Source organism: Sminthopsis crassicaudata, chromosome 2 (assembly GCF_048593235.1).
Source record: "Sminthopsis crassicaudata isolate SCR6 chromosome 2, ASM4859323v1, whole genome shotgun sequence".
Taxonomy (NCBI): Eukaryota; Metazoa; Chordata; class Mammalia; order Dasyuromorphia; family Dasyuridae; genus Sminthopsis; species Sminthopsis crassicaudata.
In genome coordinates, this window is record NC_133618.1 from 143203839 (window position 1) to 143227588 (window position 23750).

A 23750-nucleotide genomic window follows, 5' to 3' on the forward strand; every position below is an offset into this window, starting at 1 on the left:
TGACTCCGGTGGGGGTTGGGAGAAGGAAGGGGGCTGTTTGGAGAGACAAAGCGCCATCAGTCCCGCTGGCTCGGGGGCGTCCCCCAGGCATAGCCCCGGGGGCGGGGACTCCAGCTGGGACCCCTGCTAGCTGGGGACTCCAGGAGTCTCTGCAGGCCCAGGGAGAGGCAGGGTGGGGCGGCCGGCGCGCTGCACAGATCCCTTGGCTGAGATCTTATTTCCTTAACACGAGGGGCTGGAACGGCGCTTTCAGAGCCCCCTCATCTCTAGGTGTGTGAAGGTGACGGAGGCTCAGATGCGCCGGGAGCCTGTGACTAGGAAGGCGGTGGGGCCGCGGGGCGGAGTTGGAGAGCTGCGTCTCCACGTGGTTGGAAGTGTTAGGGCTGAGGGCGAAGGCCGGGCACTGCGCGGGAGGGGTGGGGTGTTGCTGACAGAGGGCCGCAGTCGGAGGGAGGCAGAGGCTTTGGCAGCCCGGAGTGGGAAAGGCCTCAGGCCTCGGGACTCGCCTCGGTGACTGTGGTTGAGAACTCTCCTTAGCCGGCTCTGGGAAGCCTTGGGGTGAATAGCCCTTGACAAGTGCACAGGCGGCAGGGGGCTCTCCGAGGCGCCTTCTAGGACGTAGGGGAACGTAGTGGACTTGGTGGGGGAATTCTTTAATAGAGGAACTCGAGGAGTTACCGGACGCTTATACTGTGAGCATTGGGCCCGCGCCGATCCCAGTAGAAGGAGACGCACTTCCGTTTCTAAGGCTAGGGGCGGGCTCAGAGTACTACATCCGGCTGGGAAGCGGCTTCAGAGCAGCAGTCGCGCTTCCGGCGAAGCGCTTCCGGCGGCGGTGGCGGCGGCGGCGGTGGTTCCGGGTGCCTTTGTCCCCCGGTGTCGCGACCCCGGGCCCACAGGTGGGTTCAGGGCCCTTCTCCTCCCCGCCGTCCGCTTATGGCGAGGGGTCGCGGGCTACTGGACTGGGCTCCCTGGACCTGAGCCACGGCTCGTAAACTCCCCTCCTTCCCGGTTTCCGTGGTAACGGGCTCGGGCCCCGGGGAGGGGGGAAGTGGAAGCCGCGCCCCTGCTTTCCTTTGCCCTCTGCCCCTCCCCCCAGCGGCCCCGGGCTGCCTCGGCCGGGGCCAGCGGAGGCGGGAAAGCTGGAGTCCGGGGCAGCGGTCGGTCTGCGTGGGGAGAGGGCTTCCGGGAGCGGGGCTGCCCAGCAGCCCCGGCATCCGCCCCCGTCCCCAGACACCCCCTTCTCCCCCTTCCCCTCGCCGTCACCTCCCGCCCTCCCACCTCTACACTCCCTCCCCCAGCGGCTGCATTATCCGCCCGCTCCCGCCGCTCCTTGAGCATTGTCTCCGCAGCCCCTCACCTTGGCTCCCTCAGCATCCCCTCTGCTGCCCTTGCAGCCTCCCCGCCCCCCCCCTGCCTTTCTTCCTCCTTCCCCTCTCAGGAATCTCTCTCTTGCTTCCTATGAAGTCGGTAATACTCACTTTTCCGTCAAAGGTTTTTCCCAAGGCCCAGTAAAAGACACCAGCATTCTCCATGTCTCAGTTCAAGCGCCAGCGGGTCAACCCCCTCCCGGGAGGACGAAACTTCTCAGGTTAGGCTCTGCCCTGGCTCTCTGTGGGGAGCGCCGGCACTGTCCTCCCAGCCTATGCGCCCTCCTCTGTTGAACGTCTCCAACAAAATTCTGTACGGCCGTGGGTGCAGCCCCTGCCCCTGCCCCGGGGGTGGTGATTAACGCTGGGGACACGGCCCACGGGGGCCCAGGGACCGCACCGGCCCCCCTTGTGCTTTCCCTTGGCCTTTTGCTGACCCCGGGTTCCGGAGCGGAGGGGATGCCAGCTCTGCTTCTGCTCTCTCCCCCAGGCTCCACATCCACGTCTCTCCTGGGCCCGCCACCTGGCCTGCTCACCCCTCCTGTAGCCACAGAACTGTCCCAGAATGCCAGGCACCTTCAGGTAGGCCTTTCCTCGGGCATGTTTTGTCCACTGAGTTTTTTAACGGGTCCTCCTCCTTCCTTTTCCCACTCTGGGGCGGCCACCTTTGACTAGGAACCCTATACCAGGACCCAAGGATTATTCCGCTTTTCTCTCTTCAAGAAGCCAGAGTCCCTCCAGGTTGTGTCTCAGAGACCAGTCTGATTTCCGTCTGTGACTGGATTACTTCTATTTTTGATGGCTGTTCTCCTACAGATTGAGATTTTCTGGCAGAGGGGACTTCGGCTGCGTTTTTTCATCTTTCCCTTTTACTGCGTATCTCGATGATTCAGATTGTTGAGGGTGTTGGGTAGAGATGAGAAGGTAGTTAGAAAGTAGACTTTTTTGTGTGGATGGTGGAATTATGAGACATACTCATTTTTAGCCATTTTCCCTCTTTTTTTGATCACTACCCTCTTACTCTACAGGGTGGAGAGAAGCAGCGTGTCTTTACTGGCATTGTCACCAGCTTGCATGACTACTTTGGGGTAGTTGATGAAGAAGTCTTCTTTCAACTGAGGTAGGCTGGAGACTCTGGTGGTCTCCCCAAGAGTGAGGATGCTATGGTTGAAAAAATTCAATGGGTTGTTAAGGTTCATCATCATCCTGGTGAAGAAGTCTCTGAGGTTGCTATTTACTTTGGGCCCCAAGGGATTTTGTTGCTGACAGGCAGGAAATATATGGGGGAAAGACCTTCTTTACCAGAAGATCTTCTGGGAAAGGGGAGGGAGTGGTCTTTTTGAGGTGACCAGGGGACCTGGTCAGGCCCCTCTCCTCAATGGGCACTCTTGGATTTTGTGCTGGCAGTGTGGTGAAGGGCAGGCTGCCCCAATTGGGTGAGAAGGTGCTGGTAAAGGCTGCATACAATCCTGGCCAGGCAGTGCCCTGGAATGCTGTCAAGGTTCAGACACTCTCCAATCAGGTACTCGGTCCTTGTCAGTATGTGCATTGGGGAAGGGAACCCATGTGACCTGAAAGCCAAGAAGAACTCATCCTTCTTGGGAGGGGGATGTTTTGCCTTAAGGTGTGTGAGCTCAGCATTAGAGTTCCCTGAGTTCTTGATCTTCACTCCTCAGCCTCTGCTGAAGTCCCCAGCACCTCCCCTTCTACATGTGGCAGCACTGGGTCAGAAACAAGGCATTCTGGGGGCCCAGCCCCAGTTGATCTTTCAGCCGCATCGGATTCCCCCACTCTTCCCTCAGAAGCGTGAGTATGGTTGATAAGGAGGGAGAGACATAATAATTATGATTTGAATTAACAGGCTTCCTATTCTAATTATAATTGTGGATATAGGATCCGAGATATAAAGATGTGGAGAGAGCCAGGAACGTTACTTGAGTCTTTTGAGTTATAACGTATTTTCTCTTCTTAGCGCTGAGTCTCTTCCAAACATCCCCTACCTTGCATCTGAGCCATCTGAGCAGGTTTCCTGCTCGGGGTCCTCATAGCCGACTGGATCAGGGTCGAAGGTAAGGAACTAGGACGAGGGAAATTGTTACTTGTGTGCTGCTTCTTTATCTTTATTGATACTGTCTCTGTCATGGTCATTTTGTTTAGTTATATGTTTTCACGCTGATATATAAATGTAAATGACTGTTTTAGCAGCCAGATGTAAGACGTGAATTGGTCTTTCAAAGTATTTCAGATAATAGATTTTTTCATGTAACTAAAATGATCATAAGACCGAACATTTCATTGTTCCTTACAAAGACATTGCCATCTACATTTTAAAAAAGCTTAAATTGTGCATATTCATAAATGTATAACAATTCTTTAGATTTATGTAGTGCCTTGAAATCAAGGAAACAAAGGTCTTAGGTTGTTTAGTGTGTAGCAGGTGTGTTGAATTGGACCTTTGGGATATATTTAATATGTTTTGTATGATATATGAGTAATGTGCTCTGCCAAGAGTGTTATTAGTTCTTGCTCCCTCTGCTTATTTTTTCCACCTGAAGGTTTTAACTTTATTCCCTGAGACTAAACTTACTTTTACCTTAGAATCATAGTCTCAGTGGAAGGCTTCTAAGATAGAAGCCTTTTGATCCAACTTTTACCTGAGTAAGAATATCTCTTTCATATCCCTGACAAGTAGACACCTAGCTGTTACTGGGTGTAATAGGATACTCATTACCTTTCAAGGCAATTCATTCCTTTGTTGGACAGCTCTAACTGAAAAAGGTTTTCCCTTTCATCTCGCCAAAATTTACCTCTCTGAAACTTAAAAAAAAATTAAAATTTTTTTTTTTTTTTTGGCCTTTGAAGACCAAGTAAAAGAGTAATAATACCTATTCCACATGATAACTTTTCAGATACTTGAAAACTATCATCATGATCTCCCTAAATCTTTTTTAGCAGTTTCTTTCCCTGTTGCTCAAACTGATTCCTATTATGGCATAATTTTGAAGTCACTCACCATCTTGTTTTCAATCTCCTGGATATTCTCCATCCTCTCACTGTCCTTTTTAAAATATAGTGTCCCAAACGGAACACAATACTCCAGATGTAGTCTGACTAGGGAAAAAACCAGTGGGACAAAAATCTCCTTTGTTTGGGATACCATGTTTCTCTGTTAATGCAGCTTCAGATCAAATTAGCTTTTGTGCCTTCCATATCACAAACAGACTAGGGTTTTGTGTGTGTGTGTGTGTGTGTGTGTGTGTGTTGTGAAGCTTTGGTCTCCTTTGAAATTAAAAACAAAGGAGGGATAAAAGAAATCTCATCCTTAAATGTCAGCAGGATTACAAGTAATAAGAAAGCCATCCAGAATCCTGAAAAGAAGCCTTGCAAAACTTAGGGCAAAGTTTTACAGTTATATGAACAGCAACAGGTCAGGCTGCAGAGTTCATATTTATTTAGGAATAAATCTTTCTTGAATTCCCAACTAAGGAGATAAGTTTAGAACCTTGAAAGTTGCTTATCAAGAGGCTTCAATTTATGCTGAGAATTGCTTTTCAAGAGGCTTTGAGTTCTGCTTTCTTTGATTTTTCTCCATCTCATGATGATGGAGTTCAAATCATATCCAGACCTTTTACTCCTAACTCTTTGGGCTTCAGTGTACTTATTTATAAAATGAAGGGATTAAACTAGGATGATTGCTACAGATGGCCTTCCTCTTTTCATATTCTATGCAGTGAATTTATTATTATATCCTTTAAGTCATCACATAAGTCAAGTGAAAAACACATATTTCTGTTTTTGTTTTTAGATTATAAAATGTAGGTTAATTATGGAGTTACCAATATCTCTTTTGCATGTCAGACATTGTATTTGGGATTCATTATGTGGATGTTGACCATGGCTTTAGAGTGATCTATATTGGAGTGGAATTAAATAATTGAGGATGACCATTTTATTAGTTGAGTAATATGTGTGGGGTAAGAAAAGAGGTATTGAAAATTAATGCTTTTAGGGGATGTAACATTAATAACTTTGCTGGAAGGTATGTTTTCCACATTTAGGAAGGAGATTAAAAAATTGTAAAGTGCCTAGAGGAGGGCATCTAGGATGATGAAGTCTTAAATTCATATCAAGTTTCATTCATTTTTTAGTCATATCTGGCCCCATTTGGGATTTTCTTGGCAAAGATACTGGTGTGGTTTTTTATTTTATTCTTCAGCTCATTTACAAATGAACTGCGGCAAACAGGATTAAGTGACTTGTCCACACAGCTACTAAGTATCTGAGGTTGGATTTGAACTGGAATATGAGTCTTCTTGATTGAGACTTAGCATTCTGTCCACTTTGCCACTTAGCCTATGTTATGAATTCATGTTACATGAAGATATATCTATTAGTTGAAGGAGCTGGGAATATTGAGCCTAGAGAACAGAAAACTCAAGGGACATTAAAGTAGGCTTCAACTATTTGAAAGACTGCTACATGGAAGATAATTAAACATATTCTATTTAGGTACAAATTTGTGAAAGTCACAAAGAGACAAACTTAAACTTGATGTTAAGAAATACTTATTGATATTTAGAGATATCAAAAAGTGGATGAGTTGCATCACTAGGTAGTAGGTTCCCTCTTCATGCAAATGATGGATGACCACTTTTTTGGATATTGCGTAGGCTAGATGGTCACTTACTCTCTGGCATCCCTGAAATTTTGTGATTCAATGATGATCGCTTCTTTTTTTGGGATCCAGAGCATGGTATCTCACTGGATACTAAATAATACTAAAAGGATTATTCCTCATGAGGCTTTAAGGCTGGTTTTATTTCTGCTGACAGTTGTCTGTTAATGACAATTGTTTTTTGTTTTTTAACTGATAATGAATTATAACCAAGTCCTGATCAGAATAATAGGAGAAATCTGTTTTGAATTATTCTAAACCACATTTAGTAGACTTTACAATGTAATATTATATATTACATATAATATATACTTAAATAATATGTATTATTAAAAAAAACTTAAAATAATATACTAAAATGTATTTAAAGTACTGGTCTAGCTGTATACATTGTCCAAATGATTTCAAAGGAGTATTTTAGAAACACTGAAATTCTTGTAGAGACAGAGCTGAAAGAAAGAATTCTTGTCTTTAATTAATTAACACCCAAAATGGTTGAAACTCTGATTTTGAAGCTCAATGAGAGCAGAAGAAAACAGGTCTAATACAAAAAAATCTGGCTCTCAGTCTGGAATGAGTAATTTACCCCTGAATAACTGAAAATTAGTTATGTTTGTACCAAAAGGGGTTTTACTATCTGGGATTATCTGAAAATGTATGTTACTAGATGTTAGAGATTGTCTTTTAACTCATTTAATAATGTAACCTAATACATATGGGTATTTAATACTTTAATGATAATATTTCAATTTCCAGTGATGACTATGACTCCAAAAAACGCAAACAGAGGGCAGGTGGGGAACCTTGGGGTGTTAAGAAGCCAAGACATGACTTGCCCCCTTATCGGGTCCATCTTACTCCCTATACTGTGGACAGGTGAGCATATAAGCTATGAGATAGAAAGGAAATTTTTGGGAACTGAGTGGGAGAGTTTGATGTTATAAGGGATAGGCTATGACTCCATTTTCTTTGTTCCTGATCTGTAGCCCTTCGTGTGACTTCTTGGAACTTCAGCGCCGTTACCGTAGTCTCTTAGTACCCTCAGACTTCTTAGTTGTGCATCTGAGCTGGCTGTCTGCCTTCCCTCTGAGCCAGCCCTTTTCCCTACATCATCCAAGTCGAATTCAGGTATCATCAGAGAAGGAACAAGGCCCAAGTGCTAACTCTGAGTCCACTCCACCAGATTCTGACATGACTTACAGTGCTAAGGTAAGTTGGCACATCTTGTTGCTTTTCTCACGATTTAAGAGAATATCCATGATATCTTTTTGATTCTTACTCTTTTTTTGCTGCCTCTGCTTAGGTACTTTTGCTCTCCTCTCCGGGACTAGAAGAATTATATCGTTGCTGCTTGCTATTTGTGGAAGATATGGCTGAGCCAAGGGAGAATCCAGAACATCCTTTGAAGCAAATTAAGGTGAGAGTTGGAATGTTTCTGGAATCTGTGAAGCAAGGTCTCAAAATTTTATACTTTTCCTTCCCCTGAGACTTTCATTGATACTATTCCCCTCATACCAAAGGGATTGGCTATATTTCCTCCTACTGCAAATTTGTCCTAATTTTCTCTTCTATGTCCTTGCCTACTTCCTATTACAATTGTAATTCTGTTAATCATTAATTAAGCACTCCTATTTTCCTGTGGTGCTGATAACTGGGGAGGACTATAGGTTTCATGAGGGTATAGTTTGTTTCTACTTCTCACTTAGCAGTAAAGCACTTAATTGTGCTTGACTTGCACTGAAGAATGTTAGAGCTAAAAGAAACCTTGATATAAGATCAAGTAAGAGAGGATAAGGTAAAAATGGGTACATGATTTAGACATAAAGGGCAATACCGTAAGCAAATTAGTAGAGTAAAGAAAAGTTTTGCTTTTTAGATCTATGGACAATGGAAGAATTTATGAACAAACGGGAGAAATGCAAAATGGATAATTTTGATTATATTAAAAAGGTTTTGCATAAACAAAGCTAGTGCAACAAGATTAGAAGGGAAGTAAAAAGCTGGGAAATCATTTTTACAGTCATTGTTTCTGATAAAACCTTCATTTCTAAAATATAAAGACAACTGAGTCAAATTTATAAGAATACAAAACATTCTTTATTGAGAAATGGTCAAAGAGTATGAACACACAGTTTTCAGATGAAGTAATTAGCTATCTGTAGTAAAAAAAAATGCCCTAAATCACTATTGATTAGAGAAATGCAAATTTAAAAACCTGAGGTACCCTTTCATAACTATCAGATTGTCTAATATGGGGGGCAGCTAGGTGGTTCAGTGGATAGAACACCAGCCTTGAATTCAGGAGGGCCCGAGTTCAAATCTGGTCTCAGACACTTAACACTTCCTAGCTGTGTGACCCTGGGCAAGTCACTTAAGCCCAGCCTCAAGGGGGGGGGGGGAAGATTGTCTAATATGAAAGAAAAGAAAAATGGTAATTTTTATGTGGGTGTGGGAATATTGGAACACTAATGCATTGTTGATGGAGTTGTGAACTGATTTAGCCATTCTAGAGAGCAATTTGGAACTATGCTCAAAGAGCTTTCAAATTGTGCATATCTTTTGATCCAGCAATTACTAGGTCTGTATTTCAAAGAGATCATAAAAAAGAGAAAGGGATATGCAAAAATGTTTATAACAGTTCTGTTTGTGGTGGCAAATGATTGGAAATCAAGGAGACGCCTGTGGCTGAACAAATTATGGTAATATGAATGTAATGGATTACTATTCTCTAAGAAATTATGAGCAGGCATATTTCAGAAAAAACCTGGAAAGACATAAATTAACTCCTGGTAAGTGAAGTGAGCAGAACCAGGACAACATTGTTTACAGTAATAGCAACATCGTATGATGATCAATTTCGATAGACTTGGCTCTTCTCAGTGATATAGCAATCTAAGACATTTCCAAAATTGATGATGTTATCTACTTCTAGAGAAAGAACAATGGAGTTTGAATGCAGAAAGAAGCATACTTTTTTTTTTTTTTTTTTGCTTTTTCTTTCCCTTTTGTGGTTTTTCCTTTTCGTTCTGATTCTTCTTTCACAGCATGATTATGATTGTCATGTATGGAAATATGACTGTACATGTATAACCTATAACAGAGTGCTATCTTGGAGAGGGGGACAGAGAGGGAGGGAGAAAAATAGAAATCAAAATCCTATAAAAGTAAATGTTGAAAGCTATACTTAAATGTAATTGAAAAAATACAATACTATTAAGTTGGGAGAATGACTTTGAGATTATCTAGATGAGAAAGCTAAGGACTGAAAAACCCACAGATTTGCCACATTATGCAGTTATGACTTCTGGCAGCTAGAACCCTTGTCTTTACCCACTCTTCACTCTGTATGGCTTTCTTGGCTAATACTTTATGTAGATTGGTTGAGGAGCAAGTGAAGTGGAGGAGGAACCATTTACTCAAGCCATTAAAAACATTTTCTTTCACAGTTCTTGCTGAGGAGGAAGGAAGATGAGACTGTGATGGTTGGGGGTGAGTGGTCACCCTCTCTAGATGGTCCTGACCCAAAGGCTGATCCCCAGGTATTGGTCCGAACTGCTATCCGCTGTGCCCGAGCTCAGACAGGCATTGATTTGAGCAATTGCACAAAGTGGTGAGTGTCCTTTCTGCAGTTTTTATTTGAGGATGTTTAATGTAGTTGGTGAGAAGATTGTATTTTAACTGGATAACAGATTGAGATTCTTATAGAGTTGTTAGCCTTCACAGTTTTGTAACCACACAACACACCTTTGACCCCAACCTTACAGATAGATATTGACAGTAAAGGGAGTGGGGTTGGTGACTTGTGTTTGTGTGTAGTTTAGTGACTGTCTGCTAGCCCTCCTGATTCCACAGCAGTGGTCACCCATGTGTTCTTTGTGTAGGAACTCTAGTGCATTCGGTGCAGGGAATGGTCACAGTTTGAACTCATGTATTCCAGCTTAGGGAGCTTTTGGTAGTTATGGCAGTTGCTTGGTCATCTGGGCTGTAGGGTTCATCAGAGGACAATGTCTCAGTGCCCCCTTCTGTTGGGAGCAGGTGGCGCATTGCCGAGTTCCAGTACATACAGCTGGGACCCCCTCGGCGGCAGCGAACTGTAGTGGTGTATCTCCCAGACATCTGGACACTCATGCCCTCCCTGGAGGAGTGGGAGACCCTGTGCCAGCAGAAAGCGACTGAGGCGGGTGCCCCGCCCCAGGAGGCTCCAATGGTACGTCTAAGCCCTGGGAGGGAAAGGGTCCCAAACATTGGGACTAACAATTGATGACTTTTTTTGTTTGCTTCCTAGGAAGCTGAGGCTTCTGTAGAGGAAACAGACTCTTCTGAACTTGCAAGGACAGAGGCTTCTGAGCAAGACACGGAGAACCCTGAACTCAGCCTGCAGCAGGAAATGGACCCTTCTCTCCCAGAGGCCCCTCCCCCTCCTTTGGAGCCTGTTATAGTAGCTCAGCCTGGCTGTACTAACCTTTCCCTCCACGCCATTGTGGAGGATCGTCGGCCAAGAGACAAGATCTCGTTTGAGGTAGATGTGGATGATCTGGGGCAGGTGTTGGTCTGGTGGGATGTAGAGGAACTGTTTCTACTTGATATTCATGTCCCCTTAACTCTTATTAACAGGTAATGGTGTTGGCAGCACTGTTTCAGGAGATGCTTCAGCGAGACTTTGGGTACAAAATCTATAAGATGCTGCTGAGCTTGCCTGAAAAAGAGGTGCCCCCCCCAGAGACGGAAAAAGAGGAGGCGGCCAAGGATGAGGCAGCCAAGGAGGAAGTGGCCAAAGAGGCCAAGGACGAAGCCCAGAATGAGGGAACGTCCGCGGAGCCAGAGACCGTGTTGGTGAGTGCCGGGGCCAGAGAGCAAGGACTTGAGTACTCTGAGGCCAGCAGTGGGCAAGGGCCTGCCTAACTCTGGGCCTGGGCTTGGGCCTGGGCCTGGATCTCTGAGAACAGAAAGTGTCTGAGAGTAGACTTTCCCAGTGAGAATGCTATAAGCTCTGTGAGGCAGAGGTAAAGAAGGAGCCCGGGTCAGGCATGGGGGCGACCAGGGAAGAAGCGCAGAGACTGGACACTAAAGGCTGATTATGAGGAACGGAGAGGGAGAAGAGTGCCATCTGCTGAGATTGGGCTTTCAGAGCTAACGAGAGGAGTTTGTTTTGTGTCCTAGAGGCAACAGAAAGGCAGTGGAGCTGGTTGGGGAGAGCAGTCATGTGGTCAAGCCTGTGTTTAAGAAGAAGCACTTAGGGAGCAGTTTGGGGTCACACTCCAGGAGGGGAGGCGGTTAGGTGGTTGCAATAATCTAAGCAAGAGGTGAAGCTCTGCACCTAGGTGGTAATTGAGTGAAGGGAGCAAAGGGTCCCATATGAGAGAGACACTGGAGATGAAGATGCCCCATTTCACAGCCAGTTGGGCCTGTGAAGTGAGAGTGAAGAGCCTGGGGGAATACTGAACTTGGGAGCCTGTAAGGCTGGAAGGGGCTGGAGCCTTCCCCAGAAATAAGGGAGTTAGGAGGAGGGGAGACTTAGAGGGAAAGAAAAGGAATTCATCTTGAGACACATTGAGTTTAAGATGCTTCTAGGATATCCAGTTTGAACCATTCAATAGGCAATTGGTGGGAGATTAAACCTTGGGGAGGAAATGGGGTGATTCTATAGATGGCCAAGATCTACAAAGAGATGGTGCTTAAACCCATAGAAGCTGAGAGCGAACAGAGAGGAAAAAGAGGGCCTTGTGATAACAGATGATGAGCTAACAAAGACCGAAAATGAATAGAGAAAAGGAAGTGGGCAAATCAGGAGCAAACATTTTTCTGGACATAGAGGTAAAGGAAGCATAGGTGACAAGTCAGAGAGCCCAAAAAAGTCAGCCAGAATGCTTAGGGAATGGGGGATGTAGGTCATTGTTCTGGTTGACTGAAGGTTAGCCCAAAATCTTTTTGCTTTAACCTTTGTCAGAATACTTTTCTAAAATGAGTGAATGCATTTTTCTGCTGAATATGATTTAGTGAACATGATTTCACTTCTGGATCTTGAGTTTGAGGATCTTGTACTACTCAAGTGAAACTTCTCATCAAGAGACATCATTTAAATGTGGTGCAGAGGATAGAATGTTGGTGCAGGAATAAGATAGACTCAAGTCAAATACAAATACAAATCATTTTCTTATTGATTCACTTCTGGGCAAAGTTTGTTGCCTATCTGAGTTGTATCCAAAACATGTACTTGTGGATCAGCTTATTGGAGTACCCATCCATAGCATCTCATAAGTAAGCTTATCAGAGCAGTAGGTGTTTTTTATTTCAACTTGACAAACATTTTCTAAGTGCTTCGGTGTTAAGTCATTTAGGTAGGTGCTTAGGATTCTAAGAAATTCTTGCTCTTAAGGAGCTAACTTTCTGCATTTCTATTGACCTTGTTTGTCACTGTGTGAATAAATTGTTAGATTCATTTCTTTTGAGTGGTTCTGGATCTTACTGAGGAGACCCTGTAGGATTCTGGTGCTTGATATAATTACTACAATATAAATTGCAAACAGGCTCATCTGGAGAATTTCTCTGTAGGGAGTTCTTCTATTATTTAGACTCTGAACAGAACATCTTTCATGATAGTAAAGAACCCTTTTTGTGAGTGTTCTATGCCTTATTTCATATTTATAATTGGAGAATTTTTTTAAACAAATTGACTTCTGGTCATATCTAATCAAGTAATTTTAGGTATATATTTGAAGGTATATGTATATATACCATAACTTACTCAGCCATTCTCCAACTGATGGGCATCCATTTTCCAATTTCTTTCCATTCCAAAAAGGGCTTGCCACAAAAATTTTTGCACACATGGGTCCCTTTCCCTCCTTTAAGCCCAGTAGAAACACTACTGTATCAAAGGATATGTTACAGTTTGATAACTTTTTGAACATGGTTCCAAATTGCTCTCTAGAATGGCTGGATCTGTTCACAGTTCCACCAACAACGTATTAATTAAAGTCATCATTATCTTTTCCTGTCATCTTAGCCAATCTGAGAGGTGTGTAGTGGTACCTTAGAGTTGTCATTTCTCTTATAGTGATAGCACCTTCTCATATGATTAGAAATTAGAAATAATTTCTTCATCTGAAAATTGTCTGTTCATAGCTTTTGACCTTTTGTCAATTGAAGAATGTTTGAAGTTTGATTTCTGGAGTCAATTTTTTTTTTTTTTTTGTAATCAACAAAACTGAGATTTCGTTTTCTTTTCTTTTTGGGGGGGATGGGAGCTGAGGCAGTTAGAATTAATCACTGATTTGCCCAGTCACACGAGTAGGAAGTGTTAAAGTATCTGAGACCAGATTTGAACTCAGGTCCTCCTGATGTCAAGGCTGGTACTCTATCCACTGTGCCACCTAGCTAGTTCGGGATTTCATCTTCTATAAAGATTTTTATGACTTTGAAGAAGAGATTTGTTAGAGCCCTCATATTTTCAGCTCCTAAAGATTTTATACAGATGGATACAGATTTCCTTAGATATTTGTTGGTAGTTCTTGATGTCTTCTCAGGCAGCTGTTTTTTTTTTTTTTTTTTAATATCTGATTTTGGGGGCTTCATTCTTCACTTTTGAGATAATTTGGAAATTGGATCTTAGTAATTCAAATCATGTTGCTTTCTGCACAGTATATTTTATGCTTATACTTGATTTGATCGTCGACTTTTGTGACTTCATCTTTTGACTTTCTAGTTTCTCTCAATAGCACATTTGGTTTTGAGGTGTTAGAATCCTGATGTAATTTCACTAATCAACAACAGTTTTAAAGAGATACAAACACATGCACATGTGTATGTGTGTGCATGAGTGCACGTGCACAGATGTCCTATTCTGCACCTGTTTGTTTTCCTTAAGTTTCATATAAATACTCTTAGCTTAAGTGGATCTTATATGTCAAGCTTTCTGCAAACTTGTTTGGCTTTGTATCAACGAATTACCTTTTGCTATGGTCTGTAAATGTGGGTAGTGAACACCTTTGAATATGAGTCTCCCTGGGTGTGTACTCTAAATGACACTGTTGCTTTTGACTGTTCTGTTTCCCTTCCTTGAAAGGAGATAAAGTATTTGCTGGTTAAAGTGGCTTATGGGCCCTTTGGGTTTTCCTTGTTATGGTGGCTATCATCAAGAGTTAAACTTCCCTAAGAATTAGTGTAGTTTTAGGTAAAGAGGCAGAATAAGCACAAGGATCCAGAAATGAAGATGGATCTTCATACATGGTCTAATCATTGTGGCCTACGGGGATGAAACTAGGTTTTAATTCCAGGTCTTAAAACAAGGCTATGTTGAGAAAAGGGAGTTGTTGCAGTGAAGGAAGGGAGTTTTTTTTTGGGCTGTGAGAATTCCTTACCTTCTGTGCATTCCCTGTGATTAACTAGCTATATTACAGATAGCTAGAATTTCCCAAGAGTATCTTGAACTTCAGTTAATATATTTAAAATGTTTTACAAGTGACATATAAATGTGGGGTAATTGTTATTACTCTTCTGTCCCTCTCAGAGTCCCTCTCAGAAGGAGGATGGGCTTCTGCCTAAGCCTCCAGCCTCTGGTGAGGAGGAGGAGGAAAAGGGCCGGGGTGAAGCATCTGAGGACCTTTGTGAGCTGAGCTTGGATGCAGAACTGTTGCTGCTGAGGGAAGATGTGGAAGAAGATTTTGGTATGGAGGAGGAGGAGGGAGGGAATTTTGACGTAGTTGGTTTGGATCTGATGGTCCCCTCACCTTGTTGTCTTGGGACTCTTCAGCAGGGGCAAAGCTAGAAGATGCTGAGGTACGGTCTGTGGCCTCCAACCAATCAGAGATGGAATTCTCCTCACTCCAGGACATGGTGAGGAGTTGGGTTATCATAGTTTGGAGAAGCCTCTGATTTGAGTAGCACTTTTAGAACTTTATCAGTGTTGGTGGACACCAAATGGCTGTTGCTTTTTCTGTATGATGAAGAAGTACACACTTAAGAGAGAATTTGTGTATATATTAAGATAGGGCCACTAGAATTCACTATCTGAGAATATGATTAACCTCCACTTGATATTCATCTGTAGGTCAAAACCCCTAGGGTTTGTTAGGATAATCTTCATACTTTGAATATTATAGAGCTAGTTTCAAAACTAAAAACCTAAAGCATAAAAGCCTGGTAACTGGAATTCCTTTACTTGGCCTGACAGATTCAATAACTGTTCCAGCTTACCAGCCTGTCATGTAATTACAAACACTAAGCCAACAGGACATTTTTCTTTACTTTCTCTTGGTCTCTTTTAGCCCAAGGAGCTAGATCCCTCAGCTGTGTTGTCCCTGGACTGTCTTCTTGCTTTTGTGTTCTTTGATGCCAACTGGTGTGGCTACCTTCACCGACGGGACCTGGAGAGGATCCTACTCACTCTGGGACTTCGGCTTACTGCAGAGCAGGTACCTCCTCTCTCCTCTATCGCCACCCAGCCCCGGGATGATTTATCTGTTGTCCTCTATCCCCAACATAGGACTCAAGCTAAGTGTTCCTGTAGTCCTTGAATCTTGTATTGGGTATGATAGTTCTTTCTGATCCTGGTGCAGTAATAGTTGCATGTTGTCTGTAGGCCAAAAAGCTGGTTAGCCGGGTGGTAAGCCAGAACATCTGTCAGTACCGGAGCCTCCAGTATAGTCGTCAAGAAGGCCTGGATGGAGGGCTCCCTGAGGAGGTGCTATTTGGTAAGCAGGAGGAGAACTTCATGTCACTTCACTTTGGAAGGAGCGGGCCTTGGCTGTCTTCCTCCTATCTTCTAATTTTTTTGTCCTTTCAAGGAAACTTGGATCTGTTGCCGCCTTCCTCTGGGGAAAGCACAAAGCCAGGCGCCCCTCAGGCGGAACACAAGGGTCTCGTGTCTCATAATGGCAGCCTGATTCATGTGGGAAACCTACTGCAGCGGGCAGAGCAGCAGGATAGTGGGCGGCTTTACCTGGAGAACAAGATCCACACATTGGAACTGAAGCTGGGTGAGATGCCCTTAGCCTGAATCCTTGATTGTGTCAATGTCCCATATGGGGTGACTTCTGTCCCTTATTTGTCTGAAGTTGCAGGCTGGGAGCAAGATTTCTGATTTTTTCTTTTTAGAGGAGACCCACAGCCGCTTCTCTACCACGGAGGCAGCCAATAAGACATTGACAGCAGATATGCAGGAACTTCGGACACGGCTAGCAGAGGCTGAAGAAATGGCCCGCACTGCTGAGAGGCAGAAGAATCAGCTGCAGCGTCTGCTTCAGGAATTTCGAAGACGTTTGACTCCCTTACAGCAGGAAATGCAGCGGATGGCAGAGAAGGTAGGGGGGTAGGATTGGGCAGGCTCTGGTTACTATGGAAATGAGGAAGGCCACATAAGGTTGCTATTGGGAGAAGACTGCTAGAGTGGCAGCTCCCTGCCTTATCATCCACTAATTTCTTGGGCCCATTAGTAGAGAATTCTCAGAAGTAGTAGCTGGTAATTTTTCCAGTCCTCTTGTTAGAGTGCAGAGACCTGTTTTTCCCTCCTGTATCTCTCCCTGCCCAGCTCTCTCCCACCTCCAGTCTCCTAATCCTTGACATACCTGTGTTTCAGGCTGACAGCTGGGGAGAGAAGGAGGAACCAGCACCTAGCAACTGAGGCTGAAGGGCACTGCATAGCAACTGCCACTCTGTGAGCTCAGCGATGGAGTGACTGATGAAGTTTGATCCTCTCAGCACCAGAAAGCAGCTGGAGCAAGGCCTGGAAACACAGGCAGGGGAGGCTGACAGTGCTCAGCATCTCCAAGACAAATGGAGGGGGAGGGGCCTGGGCCATGAGGAGAACAACAGGGACTGGTTCTCGGCCTATCAGAGCAGGGAGGGACCCAATTTACACCCACCACTAATACAGCATCTTTCCTTCTCACTCCTGAAATATTGCTTCTCCCTCTACTGTGGTTCCTCCTGGAGCCCTTTTAATCTTGTGCTTCCTCATATCCTCCCAGTGTAGAATGAGACAAAGGAAGGGAGGGGAAGACATCTTGAGAACCTGTGACCAGGCCTAAGACCAACAGACTTTCTGGAGAAAGAATCAGGGAGTCCAGTTGTGGGCAATGGATTCTTGATCTGGTCAAGCTGCTGAGCTATAGGGGGCAGATCCTCAGAAGAAAGGGGCTCATGGCTCCTGCAATTAGGAATAGAGCCAGCAGCAGGGGCCACTTTGTGTCCAGAGCTACTTGTCTGTAGTACTGCACTCTGCCAACTCCAGATGAGATCTCTTGTCAGGTGAAAGCCGCTCCTTTCTCTTCTGCTCTTTGTTCAGAATGTGGTAATGGCTTGGGCCTGGTAGGTCAAGCCTTTCTCTGTTACCTTTGTAATTCTCACCTCTTTCCATAACCCACGGTTCCAGTTTGACTTTGTATATAAACAGTTGTCCTTTTTTGGCTTTTTGTTTTTTAAATAAACCAAAGTCAAAAACACAGTGTGTGCCTGCAGTGCTGTAGGGCCCCCTCCCCTACTATTTCCCCGTGTCTGTCTTATCTGGTTTTTAACCTATTCCTGTCAGGCCCTGAGTTTTTTTGCCTCTTTTTTAGACTTTGCAGCACTTCTCTTTCTAGGGAATGTAGTGAGTTGCCTCAGTTTCTTCCTGTTAAACACATGTCAGATTCTAGAAGTCAGCTAGATAAAACCCATGACAGCAGATTTGAAAAAGAAAACAAGTTTGTTGGTACTACCAGGCATTAGGCAGAAGGGTTGTTATCAGTTAAAACATTTTATCCTCCAGAGGGCAGCACCGCATTCAGAATCTATCAGGTCCCCTTGGAAGCAAAGCTTGTTGGTTAGTTTAACCCCCAACCCCTTTATTTAGATCACCAGCAATATGTTCCAGATTTATTTTAAATTTCTTTGAAAAAATAAAATCCCCAATATTGGAAATCAGGGGAGCCCAGACTTTGTGCCCTTTCCACAGGGCTCCTGAGTTGACAGATGCATAGAAAAACAGCATGAAATTTACATTCCGTTACATTAAACTAGATCTCAGACCCCAGAAGTGGAAAACTTTTAGAACTCTTCCCTTGGTTGAGGCACAGGACAAAGACTAGAAAGAAGACAAACTAGCTTTTTTTTTTTTTTAACAGTTACTTAGAAGCCCAGGAGGGTTCCTTTGTCTGCCTTGTCAGATCAGGGAAGACAACTTTGGGTTTGTCCCCTCAAGTTATTTGCCATATCTTTAACTAACTCAGACAAAATGACTTTTGAAGTGAAAGGTTCACTAGCAGAAGCAAGGCTAGTGCACAGAGGCAAATCGGCATTCTAGGCAAAAGACTCCCTGACTTTCAAGATTTAAATGTTCTGGCCCCGCCTAAGCTGACTTGTTTACACACCTGCTGCTGCTGGATTTAAGTTACTTAAAACTCTGGGCTGAGGCTGTTCCTTTTACACTAATGTACATAGAATATCTGGCTCCTAAGCAAGTACTATCATACAGCAATAAAATGAGACCACCTGCAACCTCAGGGTTGTATGTGGGGGGTGTAGCTCTCCAACCAACAGGTTAGACGTAGTCTAAGAGCCAGTAAAAGGTAGCAGACTTTGTGGTCTTTCCAGTGGGTCATGGCAAAGTTTTACAGTGGCTACTGCCCTTCACCCCACAGCTGGCTTTACTGGGTCTGAAAGTATATATAGCAGGAGGATCTCTGCTCCCAAGGGGAGTGGGGAGGGGAGATTCTGTGTAGAGTTCAGTCATCAGCCACGATGGAAAGGGCACGGAGCTCGCTCAGTTTCGTCTCATTCTCCTGCTCCCTCTGCTCATCTGTGTGACCAGGCTGGTCTAGCTGTTGGGTTAAGTCCCTGAAGATCTTGTGCATCTCAGTGTAGTATACAACCTAGGGTCAGTGGGAAAAGGAAGAGAGATTGATGAAATCTGGGACTCACTGGATAAAAACTACACCCTCTTTTTCCTCTCCATATAAGCCCTAGGGACCTCATAGTATAGTAAAGCACTAAGACAAAGTTAGTCACTAAGCAGCTATCACATGCTTACTGTGTTCCAGGTGCTACACCATAGTTGGGGGAAGATAAAAGGCCATATAGGATTAAGGTTCGAATTTGGGGGTGGGGAAGAGAGGAGATTAAACTTGGTTCATCCAATAGCATGGCAGTAGGGAAGCTGAAAGGGGTGGGCCAAGTTTACCAAGTCTAATCCTGTAAGAAAAGCTCAGGCCTCTTTCCCTTTGGAGAGAAATTCGGTGGCCTGGTGCCCCATTGAAGACCAGAAAACTAGTAAGGGATACCTTATGAAGCTAATTAGAATCTACTTCTAGCCTTCAGTCTGCCCACAACAGGAAAGTGGTTGTGGGTTTGTTTGCCACTTTTCCTCCTGAAAGTGCCAGAAGATACCAGAGTGAACAGAGAAATGGATATTGTGGGCACCACCCTCCCCATGTAGGGCCATCAACTTCAATAAAAACAATATAGAGCTGTTTCAGGGAACAATCCTGAAAGAATTTTGAAGAGTCTTTTAAAAGTTGGTTTTATCTGGTGCTGGAAGGTATATAAGGTATATAAGGTACCTCAACACTGGGTTCTTGTATTAGGGCATTTGACTAAGATCCCCCTAACCTGCCTTCTCTCCCTTTTCAGTCAGATAGGAACTGTTCTCCCCCTCCCAGCTTAGACAGCTGGAGGTTAAGTGAGCCCCCAAACTTGCATCTCCAAGGGTTTAGTCATAGTACCCCTGCCTAATTGACATTCTGTCCTGGAGGAATCAGGAGTTGAGCAAAGATCCTAAGAAAATCCTGTTTCTTTATTCCTCGTAGGGGCCCACAAAGCAGGAGTCAAATCTGGAAGTTTCCAACTCCCACGATCAGCTCATCACCTCTCTAGCAACTCTGCTGCAGTCTTGCAGGAAAATAGGGGACCTTGTGGGCAGCCTAAGCAGGCTAGTGGGTGGATGGGGGTGGAGGATAGTCCTCCCCACCAGCCGCACTGCATTGGTGAGTCACCAGGAATGCTCACTTTTACTATGACTAATGGCACCAGAATTCAGGCAGAATTCAGGCAGGAGAGGGTTAGAAGGGAGTGGGAAGGCCTCCTCCAGCCAAAGATTCTTAGGGGCTATACTCTTAAACCCTAAGGATTCCTTTTCTGACAACACTAATCTAGTGGGAAGTCAATGTGACGGGATGGGAGAAACGACGGAGGAAACAATAGGCTCCCCGGCTAACAGAAGCTTACGATCCTTCCAGCCTTCCTGATAACAGTTGGGTTTCTGGTGCCAAAACCATCAGGAGATTATGGTAGCACCAGCATGTCACCGCCATGGACTTTACTTTTCCTCACTGTCCCAGACTCTTTGGGAGATCTGCTGACACAAGTTCCACTGGATCACTACCCATATCCAAGCCTGTGCTTGGGAAGTCATGGTCAGTAGGGTGTGTTTGGTGGCAAGACTTGGCCAAGGCCCCTGATGGTCTCGAGTCATCTCTTCTACAATTGTACCTAGAAGCAGCAGCAGGGCCGAGGACCGCAAACAATGGGGTTCTCTGCACACACTTACTACCTAGCTCAGGGTTCCTACCCCTCAGACACCCGCTTCCCGAGCTCTCCTTAGCAAGCTTTGTTACACGCCTGAAGCCAGCCAGCAGGTGGAAGTGAATCCAGCTGTAATGGCTCATATTGTCCACTAGAGGGCATAAGATGTTCAGGACATGAAAGAACAACTCTGAATAGGAAGCTGATTGAGCCCCAAACCTTGCCTATCTGGTTCTCGTCCCCAGATCAAGATTTTCCATAGCCTCTGAGGTCTGGTGGAGGGAAGCTGGGTTAAGTGTTCCCTGCCTTAAGCTACTCATGATTCTTCCCAGGGACTGACTTTCCCTTCTGCACAAGGAGAACGGCTTCCAGACTTGCGAGGGCAAGTAAAAGGAGCCTGAGAGGATCAAAAGAATTAACTTAGACATAAATGTGGCCTTTCTTTTTCATTTCTGCCCTCCCTAAAGGTATTTAAAGACAAAGGGTTCCAATTTTGATCACAACTCTAAGGTTGGGAAGAGGCCACGCCTCTCCAATGCCTGATACTGATGAATTCACTTCCCTAAGGCTTCCTTTTCTATTCCCTCATCAGGTGAGATGAGGGGCCTGAAGACCAGAAAGTAGTGACTTCAATCTAGTCATCTCCTTAAGCAAGGGTGGGGAGACTCTTGCATTCAGGGCTCATTTTAGCAAGAGCTGAAACCACCTTAAGAGCCCATCTTTCTTCTTCCCCAAGAAGGATTCTGACTGAAAGGTAAGGTAAACTGGATTCTCTGAAGATGATGATTTCTTTTGATGCTCCCATCAGTTCACAGATGTTCACTTATCTCTTGTGCAGATAACTCCCAAGTTTAGGTATGAAACTTTCCTTTCTTAGAACTCTAATGCCATTGCCAACTGTCCAGTGGACCTCTCCATATGGAAAGTGAACTGTTACTTCAAATTCAATACATTTCAAACAGAGCTGCTTATCTTTCCCCTTCAATTTATTCTTCCTTGAAATGTCCTTATTTATGATGAAGGTACCTATCTACTTCCAGTCCATCAAGGTTTGAGATCTAAGAGTCATCCTTATCACTTCTTTTCTCTCAGATGCCAAGTCTTTAGTGCAATCCTCCACAGCACGATTTTCAAACATCCCATCTCTTTGCCCATTAGTACCAGCATCCTGGTTAAGGCTTTACCACCTCTCACCTCAACTAGTATAATAGCCTCTTAATTGGTCTTTCTGCTGAATTCCCTAGCTTCCAGTCACCTGGATACTCTTGTTCTCACTATTTATTCTTTCAGTGGGGTGTCCTTGGTGGGGGGGCTGCTAGAACATCACTAGGAGCTCAGAAAGCTCAGTTTTACCTGGGCCCGGATCAGGGACTCAAAACTTGGCTGGAAGTAGTCAAGGCGGCTGCTGTAGAACCGAGGCATTTCTTCCAGGAGTTGTCTGTTCTTAGCCTCAAAGTCATCCTTCACAGGCCGGAGCTCTTCTCGTACCTGTCCACGGTGGGTTCAGTCAAGGTTCCAGGCTGAGCAGTGGGGGCAGGGGCAGACCTATGTCTATACCACCCTGTATCCTCAGCGATACCTAATTCCAAGGTGACGGTGAAGAGCCCCCCACCAATGGCCAGCCCCTTTCCTCACCTCCTCAGCCTGTGTTCCTGGTTGGGTTTTTTTCCCTATCCTGGTACCTGGTGGAGCTTGGCCAGGACTGGTCCCGTCTTTTCCTTTTCCTCATACTTTTCCACTTTGGACTGCAGCCGTTTGTAGTCTTGCAGAGCCTGTTCCCGTCTCTTTACGGCCATGTTGAGGCTGGGGAAGACACTACCGAACCTGCCAGAAACAAGGTAGAAGCATGAGAAGAGGTTGCCCGGAGAAAACAGCATTTCTCCTGCCAGGGCACAGGAGGGAGGAGGGGAAGAATGCAGGTTTCCCAGAATTTGGAAAAGACCTTAGAGGTGATCTAGTGCACCCCATTCACTGCACAAATGAGGAATCTGAAGGTCTGAGTAGTTTTGTAACTTGCTCACAGTCACCCAAGCAGTAATGCAGATTCTTTGACTCCAAATCCCAGGTGCTTTTCTACCAAACTTCAATGTCCTGGCATGAAGCCTCAAGGAAAAAAAAATGAAGGGCCAAAGGCATGAGCACCGTACTGGTCCCAAAGCAGCACCTTGCTAAACGGTGAACACATGGACCCTTTATCCTTGCTAAGCCTGGCAGTCAATGTATTCATGATTTCAGTCAGTTAAGTTTAATAATGACTTAGGAGCTTAGGAAAGCTGCCTATATCACAGCTTATGAAATTATCCATGAGAAGACTTTATCATGGAATTGTAAGGGCCCCTGGAGATGATGTAGGGCAGATTCCCTCATTTCACGTAAGTGGAAATTTTAATCCAGATGGGGAGTGACTGGCCTGAAATCAGACCACTTGGTCATAGCAGCAGCGGCACAGTGGAAAAGAGCTCTGGTCAGAGGGTCTGGTGTGAACCCCCATTCTATCTCTGTTGTGAGTGGGGGTACATTACTCATGCTCTGGGCCTTTTCAGACTTAGGGAAAACAGGATCCATGACTCAGCAGACTCCAAAATATAAATCTAACAGAGCTGACTTTGGAGAGAAGTCACCCACTGATCTCCAGGACCTCTTGCCCCTTCGATACCAACTTTTGAGAGCTAAGCATTTCGGTGACCAAGATTAACACCAGATAAGTCCAGAGCTTTGGCACCATCTGATAAGCTGTCAATAACTCTGCCATTTCAAAGTAAAGGAAGCATTTATTTACTAATTGTTCTGAGATGAAAACCTCAAATTTGCTAACGCATGCTGTTATTAAAAAGACTCTGGGAGCATTTTAAATGCCCCTCAGATATTTATGGCTAAAGCCATAGAGGGAGAAATGACTTTCTTTCCTTGGGCAATCTAGAAAGGCAGTTCTTGAGGGCTCAGCTTTTTTTCACCACGAGCCCATATGAGCTCTGGATTCCAAATACATCTATGTGGATCCAAATTAATTCATACCGAGGAAAAAATAATGCTTGCAATAATCATGCTGCTGAAGTTTTCCCCAAATTTGGAACACAATCACCACTCAAACAAAAATTAACAAAACATTGTACTTGAGCTAAAGAATTATTTAATGATGCCTGAAACTCAAACAAAGGAAGAAGAAAATAAAAAGTTGACTAGAGAGAGATGGAAATCATCAACTTGCA

General features: G+C 44.5%; 2 protein-coding genes across 5 annotated transcripts in view; one reads left to right on the forward strand and one right to left on the reverse strand.

The window, feature by feature from the left end:
* The first annotated feature begins 785 nt into the window (after positions 1-785).
* Positions 786-17486, forward strand: CCAR2 (cell cycle and apoptosis regulator 2). 3 transcript variants are annotated; one of them, XM_074287517.1, is made up of 21 exons: positions 786-899; positions 1495-1591; positions 1861-1952; positions 2399-2490; positions 2778-2892; positions 3047-3176; positions 3343-3439; positions 6802-6921; positions 7032-7254; positions 7349-7462; positions 9492-9655; positions 10081-10252; positions 10331-10564; positions 10660-10878; positions 14555-14711; positions 14798-14880; positions 15312-15458; positions 15626-15737; positions 15831-16022; positions 16141-16346; positions 16622-17486. In XM_074287517.1, the coding sequence occupies exons 2-21, from the start codon at positions 1534-1536 to the stop codon at positions 16664-16666; spliced, it is 2772 nt and encodes a 923-aa protein (XP_074143618.1). In that variant the 5' UTR covers positions 786-899; positions 1495-1533; the 3' UTR covers positions 16667-17486. The 3 variants fall into 3 exon arrangements, with proteins under 3 accessions (XP_074143618.1, XP_074143621.1, XP_074143619.1); XM_074287520.1 differs by having other exon boundaries at positions 846-899; positions 1507-1591; XM_074287518.1 differs by lacking the exon at positions 786-899 and adding an exon at positions 996-1020.
* Positions 17487-17886: 400 nt separating this feature from the next.
* BIN3 (bridging integrator 3) overlaps positions 17887-23750 on the reverse strand; it is a 44281-nt gene continuing 38417 nt past the window's right edge. For both annotated transcript variants that reach the window (XM_074287526.1, XM_074287525.1), the window contains exons 7-9: positions 22224-22365; positions 21895-22029; positions 17887-18893 (exon numbers count right to left, since the gene is read on the reverse strand). In XM_074287526.1, the coding sequence (XP_074143627.1) occupies positions 18747-18893; positions 21895-22029; positions 22224-22365 (424 nt within the window). In that variant the 3' untranslated portion in view covers positions 17887-18746. The remainder of the gene's footprint in view (positions 18894-21894; positions 22030-22223; positions 22366-23750) is intronic.